This window comes from Phyllobates terribilis, unplaced genomic scaffold (assembly GCF_046119375.1).
Source record: "Phyllobates terribilis strain yellow unplaced genomic scaffold, ASM4611937v1 Scaffold_8__6_contigs__length_399053987, whole genome shotgun sequence".
Lineage (NCBI taxonomy): Eukaryota > Metazoa > Chordata > Amphibia > Anura > Dendrobatidae > Phyllobates > Phyllobates terribilis.
In genome coordinates, this window is record NW_027362768.1 from 300,651,520 (window position 1) to 300,666,680 (window position 15,161).

The 15,161-nt window shown below is 40.7% G+C and overlaps 1 protein-coding gene across 1 annotated transcript in view; it reads right to left on the minus strand.

The window, feature by feature from the left end:
- Nucleotides 1-700: 700 nt before the first annotated feature.
- The window catches only part of SYN2 (synapsin II), a 360,272-nt gene continuing 345,811 nt past the window's right edge, over nt 701-15,161 (minus strand). The window contains exons 12-13 of the mRNA XM_073644500.1: nt 12,273-12,507; nt 701-2,173 (exon numbers count right to left, since the gene is read on the minus strand). Coding sequence (XP_073500601.1) covers nt 2,038-2,173; nt 12,273-12,507 — 371 coding nt within the window. The 3' untranslated portion in view covers nt 701-2,037. The remainder of the gene's footprint in view (nt 2,174-12,272; nt 12,508-15,161) is intronic.

Below are 15,161 nucleotides of genomic sequence, written 5' to 3' on the forward strand. Positions count from 1 at the left end.
TAAAGGTTTGGCTGGGTGAGAGGTGTCCAAGGGGTAATGTTTCTCCTTGTGGAGAGTGACATATCAAGGCTGACATGCTAAGGTGAGGAGACTTTTAAGCCACAATGATCCTGAGATTTTGGCTATTATCCTAAGTCATGTGACAAGGTTCGTTAGAGAGTCGATATTGACTTTTAGGATTGCTACTTCCAATAGGTGGCACTAGAGTTCTAGTCCTCTTCCTCTCTGAAGAGACAATTTGCGACTTTTCAAATCAATATCCCACACCCCAAAATTGAGATATATTTAAACTTCAGAACTAAAGTGTCACTCTAGTGTAGCCCATCCTATTGAGGAGGGTAACACTGCGAGAAGCCAGCTGTCAATCAGAATGACACTGGCGGTTATGCTCCGTCAACAGAGCAGCTCAGAAGAAGAAGAGCTTCTCTGTTGATGTGGAGCAGCAGAATCGCTGGCAGGGGCCGGCACCGGATAGAACAAATAGGTAGTTAGTAACTACCTGCCTGTTAGTGTTTTGGCTCATGGTAAAAAAAATTATTTAGTCCTAGATAACCCCTTTAAGAAACAGTTGTTTTTTTGCTCTACGGTATGTAGGAAAGTAATTAATTTTTATACTTTTCGTCTGAAAGGCCATGTTCAGGCACCCTGCCTATCCCTAATGAAAATGATAAAAAAAAAAAACAACACATAAAAGTCAGTGACCGGTTTAGGTAACGCTCTTTATTTGGATGGTATATATTATGTACACAGAATTTCATCTGCTGAAATGAACGGTCATATAGTCCACACACCAATAAGGGCTGCAACATTGCATGAAGACCAGGAGGTTAGAAGCAAAAAAAATGACCAGAGAGGAAATTGCAAAGTTACGAAAGCAAATCATATTTACACAGCACTGCAGAGCAATTTACAATAGTCTTATTTCACATAATTCTCAGCTCTCGGCCGGCGTACATGAGGACTGTTTTATTACACAACATAAAATGGACAACTATTATCAAGATTAATTTTCTTAAAATATGGAAATCCCCTCTCGCCAATGCAATAATAAAACTCTTCTTCACATATTTATGAATGTTCTTTTTATCTTAAATTTCACTTAGGTAGAACTGCTGTTTGTGCTCCAGAGCTGTTCTTCCTACTGAAAAAAAAAGGATTAAGAATTTGAAAGTGTATTCTACTATCTTGATGGTGTGAAAAGCTCTATATGATCCCCCGCAATCACTTCGCTGGGCTCCGCACCCTCTCTTAATATACGCCAATCTCGTCTATGCTGCTCTCGATGTCACGCTCTGTATGTCTTTAATTAGTAGGGCACTCCTATATTTGTAGGAACGATTAGATGATAACTCGCACACATCTGGATGGCTGTCAACCTAACTTCTACTCTTAAGGTTTTCATTCATTTTAATTTCATTTCATTTTAAGATATGGATGACCTATCAACATCAGATAAGGTTTTAAATACAAAATTGGATATCAACCATTTATATGACATTTACTGAATAGTATATTGGCACCATAGTACTGGCTAATTGGAGCTGGAAGGTTTTAGGGGGTAATAAGAGTCTAAGGGGTAACATTTCTCCTTGTGGAGAATGACAAGCCAAGCCTGGCATGTCATAGTGAGGAGACTTATAAGAATTATAAGCAGCAGGATGAGTAGATAGCAGCACAAAAATCAAGAAAACACTAAATTAGAAGAAAAACACTAGTAACATAATATAACTAGTAATATAATACACATAATAATAGCAACGTAATGGTAATTAACATATAAAGGAATAACCATAGTTATAATAATTGCTAATTGAGCTGGCAGTTATGGCTTAGCCCCATACCTGAATTTTCACACAGCAACATTGCTTTTAGCAGTTATATACCAGAAACACGTATGCACCAGGCATTATGGCCTACAGCTAATAAGCTTGCACAGAGGTAAGAAGCGTCCTATAACTCATCTCTTTTGGGTATCCTATTTTATATTCTGTGTAGCATCAGGAGCACGATTAATTTTTACTATTTATTTTATGACACTTAGTCAGAGAACAGACTGGCGAAGGACTTCCTTAGATTCCGGATAGTGTCAACCTTAGCTTCATCTTCATTCGTGGACGAGCGGAAGAATGACGACTGGGTGAAGTTGAAGGCGTTGGTCAGAGACTGGGACTTGCTAATTAAAGAAAAATAGAAATACATTTACTACAGGCAACAGTTATTTAGGAAAAGGCGGCAACGTCTGACACTGAGAGCAAGCACGGCAGCCATTTTGCTGGTAGACAGACCTGAGGAACACCTTCCATAGTTTAACGGGGTTATCCAGAAATGCACTCACACCTGTCCACAAGTTGTGTATGGTATTGCAACTTATTTCCATTTACTGAACTACAAACCCAAACCACCGGTGTGAAGAAAGCAGCCATGTTTTTTATAAGACTGGACAACTCCATTAACAAGCTTCATGTATGAAAAGTAGTGCACACAAGAACTGCAGATGTCCTCCATAGAAACCAATTAGATATCAACTTTTATTAACATGGAAATGAAAGCAGTGATTAGATAGGTTGCTATGGCCAACACCTCTACTTTTACCACACTAGGCCCAACTTACAAATGAGGCCCTCAGTAGAAAAGTGTTAAATTTAACAGCTTTCCAAAGCCTGAAATGAAGGCCATTGACAACTGGAAGAGTCAGGAACCTATTTATCCAATGGAAAATATAGTGAGGATTTTGGAGGGTCTGCCATAAGGGTGTGCAACTTGTGGGATCATACAGGGTGCATCAGCTGTCTGGCTGTAGGGGAAACTACCTATGGCCTGACATCAAAATTTGTGATCACAATGAACGTTAATACTAACTGTACAACTTGTATATTACTTTCTGTATACAGTTGTTAGGCCTCACTGATTAAAACTTTTTTGCCCATAGCAACCAATCAGAGGTCAGCTTGCATCTTTTAAACTGCCCTGGAAAAATAAAAGCTGAGCCCTGATTGGCTGAGCACCAGTCCTACCACTGTTAATGAGTTTTGATAAATGAGGCCTGGTAGATTCAGCACTGGTCAGCTGTATTTCATGCACTGTGTGGCACTACTATTTAGGCACAATTAATTATTTTTACAATATATGGTGATGGCGGCACTGTATAAGGCCTCACTCCTCTGAAATCTGTGAATCATGGTCTATGTGTTATTTTTACATATGGTACAACCACCCATTAAAGTCTACGGCGCTTTTTACATGTCCATGTTTTTTTTGTGGATCGTGTGTCTGCAAAAAAAAATCACAAAGCAATGTTTGTTTTTGATCAGAGTGTAGAGCAAAATCACCCAATAAAGTCTATGGGCCTAATTCATTATTGCATTCGCGCATTTTTTTTGCCTAGGTTATGGTATTTTTCAATTCTTTTAATTTGCACCTTTTTTAAAGCCTATTTTATATGTGTTTGCCTTTTATTTTATGTCCATTGTGGGCAGAATTTGGGGTTTTGAGATGTTTTTGGCTGATTCATCAATGGCGACTTTTTAAAAAAGTTGCAAAGTTTGGCAGAAAACAAATCAAAGACAAAAAATAAAGGCCCTAATTAATCAAGAACAGCGTTTTTCACACAAGTCTTGCTGAGTGTGTGGGGTGGAGTGCAAGGTGATGAATTAAGAGACACATGCAGACGAGGCGCAAAGTCATTATAAACTTCTGTGTGTGCTTTGTCACAAATCTTACTCCAGTGATGTCATGAATTTGATGAGCGTGGGTCGCCATGCCCCATCCCAGCTCCGAGCACTTTGTCAGAGTTGAGCAGAAATGGCGTGCAGGAGCCAAAAGTCGCAAAATTTTTACGTAGTCTCACATTGCACAAAAATTTTGCAACTTTTCAAAGCTTTCAAAGCTTTTTACGCTAGTTTTCTGGCGTAAAGGCTTTCATGAATTGGGGCATAAGGACTATTCTTGACTTTGTACAAAATTCATGAACGTGCGCCAACTTGAAGAATTTGGCACAAAAAAATGGCAATAAATACTACAAGACAAAAAAGAAAAGTAACTTAAATACCCCGAAGAGTCCATTTGTGTGCAATCTGTGTGCTGTCTGATTTTAACATTGTAGTGGATAGCAGAAGCTATGCAATTTTTTTTTTAAGCAAAGAAAATAATCACTGATGAAACTCTGATGGTAAAGAGAGACACCCTGACCAAACACTGATGGGAATTGGTACATTTTTTTCACGTGTGAGAATAAATGGTCTTCTGAATGAAGCCCAAGATTTTTAGTTAGACACTGACCACTTTTACAGTACTATACTATACTGGTAGAGTACCAACATATCTGGGCACCATCTTGCATGATGCTGATTATTAGGCAGTTGTTAGACACTGACCACTTTTACAGTACTATATTGTACTGGTAGAGTACCAATATATCTGGGCACCATCTTGTATGATGCTGATTATTAGGAGTTGTTAGACACTAACCACGTTTACAGTACCAACATTTCTGGGCACCATCTTGCATGATGCTGATTATTAGGCAGTTGTTAGACACTGACCACTTTTAGAGTACTATATTGTACTGGTAGTGTACCAATATATCTGGGCACCATCTTGTATGATGCTGATTATTAGGCAGTTGTTAAGACACTAACTCCGTTTACAGTACCAACATATCTGGGCACCATCTTGCATGATGCTGATTATTAGGCAGTTGTTAGACACTGACCACTAAAGTACTATATTGTACTTGTAGAGTACCAATATATCTGGGCACCATCTTGTATGATGCTGATTACTAGGCAGTTGTTAGACACTAACCACAGTTACAGTACCAACATATCTGGGCACCATCTTGCATGATGCTGATGATTAGGCAGTTGTTAGACACTGACCACTAGAGTACTATATTGTACTTGTAGAGTACCAATATATCTGGGCACCATCTTGCATGATGCTGATTATTAGGCAGTTGTTAGACACTAACCACCGCTACAGTACCAACATATCTGGGCACCATCTTGTATGATGCTGATTATTAGGCAGTTGTTAGACATTGACCAATTTTAGAGTACCATCTTGTACTGATAGAGGACAAATTCATCTGGGCACCATCTTGTATGATACTGATTATAAGGCAGTGTGTTATTGGTTTATTATATAACAATATGCCATATGGGAGGCCAAGACAAGGTACCATACAAGGGTCAATTCTTAAATGGCCTTGGGGGGTTATAATTGCTGTATTAAATGCTTAGTCATCCTAAGTCAGACCCTTGTAAAGATCAACAACATGTTACAGAATATTCTGGCAGAAAACATGATTCCGCTGGAATACTGTAGTTGACATTTTACAAGACATCAATATTTTACAAGGATCCTGTCCTGACGTAGATCCTATGTACTATATTTTGAATTAAGGGCAACCAGTGAATGAGGGATCTTAAAAAAAAAAAAAACAGTATAGGGTCAATATCCACAACAGCATGCAATGTAGCTGTGTAGTGATTTACAACCCTATTAATGATTATAGGAAAATGCTTTAACCATTTCAGAGATGGTTGAACTAAGTAGTAAAATCAATACAAAAATACAAACATGTACCGTAATTTGTTTTTATGTTAGAATGAACTTTGATGGGGTCACTCTTTTTAACAAGGCATGCCGTATATGTATACTTTATGTTATCTTAATGTAAAATGATTCTGGGTATAATAATTCTCTTGCAGTGGTTCTGTGTCCTTGACCACAGCTAGGTGACACTTCAATAAGATCCTGACACTGACAATGCAGTGAACTTGTCTTTTACTCAGCAAGTCTATAGGATTCCTTTAAGCCCATCCCAAACGTTCATTAACATTTCATGAAAGCTTGGGATGGGCTGAAACGTGGCGTATTGACTTGCTCAATAAAAGTTCGTTGCATTGTGAGTGCCAGGACTGAAGTTTCGCCTTTTGGATTTCCACTATCAGTACCCTAATAGTAGAGCCCTGATCTTTTTTGATTTTCCACTTGACCACAGCTAGAACCACAGTAATGCCTTATGCACATAGCTGTATTATGGATCCATATTGTACAGATCAATACTATGCCACACAACCATCCCGGATCCAGCAGGACAGTCACGGTTTTGGGGAGCAGTCCCAGGAGGCTGGTGGTATGTCCTGCTTTAAACTGTATCAGCATCTTTAGGAAATAAATACATAAATATAATGGTGAAGAGAACTGGATGGAATGGAAGGGGGTGGAATAATGGGATCATACTGTGTGGGGAGAACTGTGAGGACATCATACTGTGTGGAGAGCACTGTGAGGACATCATACTGTATGGGGAGCACTGCGAGGACATCATGCTGTATGGGGAGAGCTGTGAGGACATCATACTGTGTGGGGAGCACTGTGAGGACATCATACTGTGTGGGGAGCACTGTGAGGACATCATACTGTGTGGCGAGCTCTGTGAGGACATCATACTGTGTGGAGAGCACTGTGAGGACATCATACTGTGTGGGGAGCACTGCGAGGGCATCATACTGTGTGGGGAGCACTGTGAGGACATCATACTGTGTGGGGAGCACTGTGAAGACATTATACTGTGTGGGGAGCACTGTGAGGACATCATACTGTGTGGGGAGCACTGTGAGGACATCATACTGTGTGGGGAGCACTGTCAGGACATCATACTGTGTGGGGAGCACTGTGAGGACATCATACTGTGTGGGGAGCACTGTGAGGACATCATACTATATGGAGAGCACTGTGAAGACATCATACTGCATGGGGAGCACTGTGAGGACATCATACTGTGTGGGGAGCACTGTGAGGACATCATACTGTGTGGGGAGCACTGTGAGGACATCATAGTGTGTGGGGAGCACTGTGAGGACATCATAGTGTGTGGGGAGCACTGTGAGGACATCATACTATATGGAGAGCACTGTGAGGACATCATACTGTGTAGGAAGCACTGTGAGGACATCATACTGTGTGGGGAGCACTGTGAGGACATCATACTGTGTGGGGAGCACTGTGAGGACATCATACTGTGTGGGGAGCACTATGAGGACATCCTACTGTGTGGGGAGCACTGTGAGGACATCATGCTGTGTGGGGAGCACTGTGAGGACATCATACTGTGTGGGGAGCACTGCGAGGACATCATACTGTGTGGGGAGCACTGCGAGGACATCATACTGTGTGGGGAGCACTGTGAGGACATCATGATGTGTGGGGAGCACTGTGAGGACATCATGCTGTGTGGGGAGCACTGTGAGGACATCATACTGTGTGGGGAGCACTGCGAGGACATCATACTGTGTGGGGAGCACTGCGAGGACATCACACTGTGTGGGGAGCACTGTGAGGACATCATAATGTGTGGGGAGCACTGTGAGGACATCATGCTGTGTGGGGAGCACTGTGAGGACATCATACTGTGTGGGTAGCACTGTGAGGACATCATACTGAATGGGGAGCACTGTGAGGACATCATACTGTGTGGGGAGCACTGTGAGGACATCATACTGTGTGAAGGCACTATGGGGGCATCATCATAGTGTGGGGGCACTTGTATGTGCATCATACTATGTGAATGGGTATTTGGGTGCATTATACTGTGCAGGGCACCATTTTGTGGGCATCATATTCTGTGGGCTGCACTGTAGGGCATGGTTGTGTATGTGGAGGCACCTTAGGGGTTTCATATTATGGAAAGAGGGGTTGGCATCGTACTGTCTAAAGGAGAACTGTAGAAGCACCCTGTCCTTCAGATTTGGGAGGTATGCAACAGTATGGTACCAATAGTTTGTTATTGCCTAATACCCTACTTGTGTAAACCTCTGGTTTTATCCCTTTAATGAGAATATAGACAGGCATTTCTTAACAACTCCAGAGTACACCAGTATAAAATGGCAAAGGCCTCTTAATAAATTGATATATCATTGCCTATCTGTGAGCTTTAAAGAGGTTGTCTCAACTTCTTTTCTTCAGCAGTGCACCCCTCACTGCTTCCTGCTTAGCCAGGGGTGGTGCACTCCTGAAGATTGACAGTTCGGACCTTTGACACTTGTCCAAACTAAGCGCTGTTTCAGGCAATTAGTAGAGGCAGTTTTGACTTTGCAGCATGGGAGACGTACTGGGACACTGAGGCTGGTCGGCTCCAGCAATCTGGCCAGATTCAGAGCTCCGCAAGCATGATCTAAAGAAAAGAGCCTGCTACAGGCACGAGCCCCTTACTTAGGCAACCATAAACTCAGCCAGCCACATGGTGGTCGGTAACCTTGGAAACAACCATACACTGTAGAAATAAAAATTCCCCTGTTCTTGAACACAGACTGGATTTTTAATAAGAAGTCAATTTGTAAAGTTTCTTGTTTTTACAATCAATTTGCAATTTTAACCATATCATTTGAGACAAATTTGAGACATCTATGAGCAGGGGTAGATTTGTGCTACAGTTTATGCCAAGTTGTGATGTACTTTATATTACATCTACTGGGAGCCAAACAGCTCCCATCAACCATGCTAAAGTCTTTGAAAAAAATGAATAGTAAGTAAATATAAGTAAAAACAAAAAAGTCACAAATGTCTGCACACAACAGATGCGTAATAGAATCTGCTAATTTTTGTCCAACAGAGGACTGGCACAAGTCAATGAATCTCTCCCTTAGGCCTCAGACATCTGTGTTCCTCAGGAATTAAACACATTCCCATTACAGCCTTTAGGCATGTTGATATGTCCGTTTCTTTTCGTACATTATCAATTCTGGGCAAAAAAAAAAAGAAATGGAGACTTGTTCGTTTTTTGATCTGATTTGTGGATCAAACTTGCCCATTCAAGTGTATGGTTCCGTGAAAAAATGGATAGCACTCAGATTCCATCCGTGCTTCATATGAGTGTTGTCCATTTTTTACTGTGTAGGGCTTAGTTCCCAACGTGCCAAAAGCACAAGTGACTTTCCACCACATATTCCCTTGCGGAAAATCCGCTGTGTCTTGCAAAGCCAACAGAGTGCATGAGACTTTAGGAAATCTCAAGTAATAAATCTTCAGAGTAAATTGAGAGGAGCTTTGGGTTTAGGATCCGCAGAAGATCAATATATGCTGCGGATGTAGGAGGGAATTTCACCCTTTCCAATGCACCCTACACGGCTTCCCCAATCCTTCACAATTTTATCCGCAGCGGTAAATGCCTCACGGGAAGTCTGGGGTGGAGATGCTACAAGTGCATCTCACTAAATTAGAATATCATCAAAAAGTTAATTTATTTTAGTTCTTATACAAAAAATGCAACTCATATATTATATAGAGTCATTACAAACAGAGTGATCTATTTCAAGTGTTTATTTCTGATAATGTTGATGATTATGGCTTACAGCCAATGAAAACACAAAAGTCATTATCTCAGTAAATTAGAATAATTAACAAAAAACACCTGCAAAGGCTTCTTAAGCATTTGAAAAGGTCCCATAGTCTGTTTCAGAAGGCTCCACAATCATGGGGAAGACTGCTGACTTGACAGATGTCATTGACATACTCTACAAGGAGGGTAAGCCACAAAAGGTCATTGCTAAAGAAGCTGGCTGTTCACAGAGTGCTGTATCCAAGCATATTAATGGAAAGTTGAGTGGAAGGAAAAAGTGTAGTAGAAAAATGTGCACAAGCAACTGGGATAACCGCAGCCTTGAAAGGATTGTTAAGAAAAGGCCATTCAAAAATTTGGGGGAGATTCACAAGTAGTGGACTGCTGCTGGAGTCATTGCTTCAAGAGCCACCACACACAGACGTATCCAGGACATGGGCTACAAGTGTCACATTCCTTGTGTCAAGCCATTCATGACCAATAGACAACGCTAGAAGAGTCTTACCTGGGCCAAGGAGAAAAAGACCTGGACTGTTGCTCAGTGGTCCAAGGTGTTGTTTTCAGATGAAAGTAAATTTTGCATTTCATTTGGAAATCAAGGTCCCAAAGTCTGGAAGAAGAGTGGAGAGGCCACAATCCAAGCTGCTTGAGGTCTAGTGTGAAGTTTCCACAATCAATGATGGTTTGGGGAGCCATGTCATCAGCTGGTGTAGGTCCACTGTGTTTTATCAAGGCCAAAGTCAGCGCAGCCGTCTACCAGGAAATTTTAGAGCACTTCATGCTTCCCTCTGCCGACAAGCTTTTTGGAGATGGAAATTTCATTCTCCAGCAGGACTTGGCACCTGTCCACACTGCCAAAAGTACCAATACCTGGTTTACACACAACAGTATCACTGTGCTTGATTGGCCAGCAAACTCGCCTAACCTTAACCCCATAGAGAATCTATGGGGTATTGTCAAGAGGAAGATGAGAGACACCAGACCCAACAATGCAGAGGAGCTGAAGGCTGCTATCAAAGCAACCTGGGCTTCCATAACACCTCAGCAGTGCCACAGGCTGATCGCCTCCATGCCACACCACATTGATTCTGTAATTGATGCAAAAGGAGCCCAGACCAAGTATTGAGTGCATTTACTCAACATACATTTCAGTAGGCCAACATTTCGGATTTTAAAATCATTTTTCAAGCTGTTGTTATAAAGTATTCTAATTTACTGAGATAATGACTTTTGTGTTTTCATTGGCTGTAAGCCATAATCATCAACATTAACAGAAATAAACACTTGAAATAGATCACTCTGTTTGTAATGACTCTATATACTATATGAGTTGCACTTTTTGTTCTGAAGAACTGAAATAAATTAACTTTTTGATGATATTCTAATTTAGTGAGATGCACCTGTACGTGGGAATGTAGCCTAATGGGAAAGAAAAATTTGGGATTTTCTTTTTTTTTTTGCATATGACAAAAATAGATGCTAAGCTGATGGTAATGCATAGAAAATGGATGAAAATTAGATCCAAGACACTGATGAAAAATGGTCTGTGTTTCTTGTACGCAATGTCTGAATGAGTCTTTATAGTGTCTTAGAAAATTCAATTAGTGGCATATAGAGAATAAAAATAGGTCTGCAACGCAGAATAACTGCTTGGAATGATAAAAATAGGAAGAAATTGTGTTCTTGTTTTATTAGAGGAGGTGTCGAGAGCGATGAATTACTCTTTACACTAGGTGGATGGCTGGAGTGATACGACTTCAGTTATTACAAGTCAGGAGAGATGCAGTGTGAACGTGGGAGGAATGTGACTAATCACACAAGGATTTCCTTCTTTTTCGTGACACCTCCCAGCAATAACCACAGTGCGCTCACGTGATAGGAAGTGTTTCTATTAATACAAGCACTTATGGATGATTGCAAAATGAGGAAAGATCTTTTTGTACTATTACATAATGGGCTATCAGGTGTAGGAGACAAAGATGATTTCTAATTAAGGAAAATGATGAACTATCTGTATACGGCTGATGCTGAATCTGCACATTGATGCATAACCAATGATCTACTGTATACAGGGTTGGACGGACCCACAGGAGAACAGGAGAATCCTCTGGTGGGCCTCCACCCTCTTATGCAGTATTTGGCACTATATACTTGAATCACTGTGTACAGATAAAGGCAGCATCTTATTCATCTAACAATCTACCCAGATCATTGTTATATAAATTTGTGATTGAGGATAATGTTACATTTGCATGAAGCTGAAAAGTAGGGCCCTGGAGTTGGTTACTGGTAAGCAGTTGGCACCCCAGTCCAACACTGGTTGTAATACTAAACCTTTTCATATGATTTTGACCAATTCCCAAAACTAAGATCAACCTCTGTTATGTTCACACTTGTGTTGTGGCTTCTGCTGCACGGAGGACACCACTGGCGCCCCAATGGATCCCATTGACTTAGAGTTTGCACCAAGATTGGAAGTTATTCCCTATCTATAGGATGAGGATAGCTTCATGATCGCTGGGGGTCTGACTGGTAGGACCGCAGTGATCCCGAGAACGAGGCTCTGAAGAGTCCTGTCTGAAAGGGGCTGAGGTTGAGCCTGTGTACCTCTTCTCCATTCAATCTGAATGGGAGCACCAGAGATAGCATTGAAACAGAGCTCTTCTTTGGGATCGGCAGGGCTCCCTGCCATCGGCCCAGCAATCAGTAAATTAGGGATAACTTCCAGTCTTGCTGCAAACCATTTTGTCAGTGCCCTTTGGCTTGACTGGAGAAATTGTTCTGCAAGTTGCACCATTTTTTTTCTGTCATATCTGATGGAATATGTGACGGAGCCTCCAATGCAGATGACAACAGAGTCTAGTATTTTCCTGTAATTTTATCAAAGCCGTTACTTAGTATACAGTATGTATATTCACTACAGTCTTACTTCAGCTGTGGATGGGGTTGAGTTTTTTGAGGTGGGTCCATCTGATGACTGGGTGACGGTTCCACGCTGCTGGAAGGAGGCAACGCCTGTCCTACAGAAAGTGGCTGTGGACCTGTAGCGGTGGATGGCCCTGGCGGTTCATTTTCTGGAAGCAGATCTTGATCAGGAGGCTTTTGCTGGTCCACACTTTGTGGAGGCTGAGCAAATTGTAATCGTTGGGGTTGTGCTGGGCCCCCTAGTTTTAGTACAAGAAAAACTTCACATGGTTAATGCATTAATGGCTCATACAACAAACCTGATCTCACCCACTATCTTTTACAGTGCGGTAATGGAAAAAAATATACAAAGCAAGTGATATCCAAGCAAAAGTGATGCAATCTTTATGGAACAGACAAAATAGCTTTTTTTATTTCATATTGTTGCACAATATAACAGTCTGTGATAAAAATATCAAAGGTGCTATCGGTATTGTCCTGCCAGCACAATATCCCAGGCACGGCACCTTACTATAGGTTACCGGTTCCCTTGATCTCACCAACCATTGACTTTATAACAGGGAAATAGACCTGTATCCCTCCACATTATATAATGTAAACTCTTGCAAGGATAGGATATCTTATAAGAGTCCTAGAGATAATAGATCATTTGATATGGCTCGGGGCAATGGTTATTGCCGGGTATAAATACAGAGCTCTACGTTGTAAAGAGCAGTAAAAGCTTCAATTAAATTATCGCTAGATGAAAGAGGTTAAAGTCCAAGTAAAGTGTAAAAGAATTAAGCTCACTTGTAAGACAATATTTTTTTTTATATATATTAATATTTTTATTAATAATTAATTATATTTATTATATATATTAAAACTCTGTATAGAGAATGTCCATTCTTAGTCATTTCTGGTTTGGTTTAAAATGCCTAAGTGCTCTATTTTCTTTATGCAGAGCTCGTTATTTTCTGCCTTCACATCCATGTTAAAATCCTACCAATGCATACTTTGTATATACACAAATGTAATAATAATACAACTGTGGGCTCCCCCTAGTGGTGGCCACAGGCAGATGGAATTTTGTCATTCAATTCTTTGACTATGTCTGAGCTTGAGCTTTGAGATTTATATACAAAAAAAAATAATAAAGCCCTGTCCCTAATAAAAATGTAAGAAAAAATTAATCAGCACAAACTGTTAGACAATAAAAGTAGGCATTATATTTTATAGGGATACAGTTAAAGTGCGAAACCAAACCCTTAAAATTCCCATAGCACCACAGAGCTCAGAAAAACAGCGTGCAACCATTTTGACCTCACAATGAGTTTTTGATTGTTCAGACCACATGTTGATGAGCAGATTATAATACATCCAGGACTTGTTCGACAATCTCTGTAATTCAGTAGCTTTTTCCATTGTTCTCAAGAACATTTTCCCGCACTGGAGAAGGTCGTATAGAATATAAAATGGAATCTATATACCCATAAGATTAAAATCACCTGTCTAATAGCTGACCTGACAAGCCATGGACGCCTCTAGTGGTGTCTTGTGGTATCTGGCATCTAGATATTAGCAGGCAATCATATAAAGAGTAACTAAACTTTCCTTTTTTATTAATCATTTTGTCCAGCAGTGAAAGTTACAAAACTTTTCAAATCACTTTATCAGGGGATTTGTCTTCATTCCTTTAAATAAAAGGCATGTAAGTGGCTTCCAAGCCTCTGCTTTTTCCCAGTCTATTCACCTGCATTGATATCAGGACATACTCATTTGGAGTACAGATGATGGCAATGATTGCAAAAAAATAAAAATGGATTGTCATAGAAAATATAAAAATCCAGTTTTTATTACATCAAATTATAAAATAGGATATCCATAGTGTAAGATTAAAATCATGTTCCCTCTGATGCTTTTCTGGCTGAAGCTCTTAGTCATAGAGTAGGATTAAGCTGTTGCAGGAGATTGGTCTGATAAGCAGAACACTCAGAAGAGGGGAGAAATGCTGACCCATCACTGCCATCATCTGTACTCCAAATGAGTACATTCTGATATCAATGCAGATGTAGTCAGGCTAATAGACTGGGAAAAATTGGAGGTTTTGATGTCACTTGCATGCAATTTTTTTTTTACAGGAATGAAGACAAATTCCTTAATAAAGTGATTAGCAAAATATCATAACTTCCCATGCTGGACAAAATTGTTCAAATATAAATAAAAATTTAGTTACGCTTTAAGTACTATAAGTCACAAGACAAGGCCACTTTGGATTGAAGTTTTTTTTTCTAGCACATCACACAGATGCACAATTGGATTGAGATCTGGGGAATCTGGACAAGTTTTGGAGTGTGGTAGATGGTGTTATCTAGCTGAAAGAGACCACTACCATTTGGCCTGTGCCAGCTTGGTAGGTGGTCAGAGTGACATTAACATGAAGGCCATGTATTCCCAGATGATAAACGCCCCAGAGCATCACACTGTCTCGGCTTTCATGTCTTCTGTTCTCATACTGTGGACTGGTGCCAACTTTTTCTCAGGTAGGCAACACACACGCATGCTGTGTGATTCATTAGGCCACCTTCTTCCATTGCTCCATGGTCCAGTTCTGAGTATCACAGGCCCCTTGTAAGCACATTAGGTGGTGGACAGGGGTTGGAATAGGCACTCATACAGCAATCGGCAGTGCATTGTCTTGACACTACATATGGGTGGATCAATTTTCAAGACTCCGCTCCATCGGACAGGTCAGTAGTCTCTGAAAGGTGGCAGGAGCTCTGCGAATCTCTTAACTTCCGGGATCCTGTCACGTCATAATGATCGCGTTGCGCTGGGGATTCCGGAAGGTACAAAATTCGCAGAGCTCCCGATCAGAGACCTCTAACCTTACCAATGAACCAGCGTCCCACAA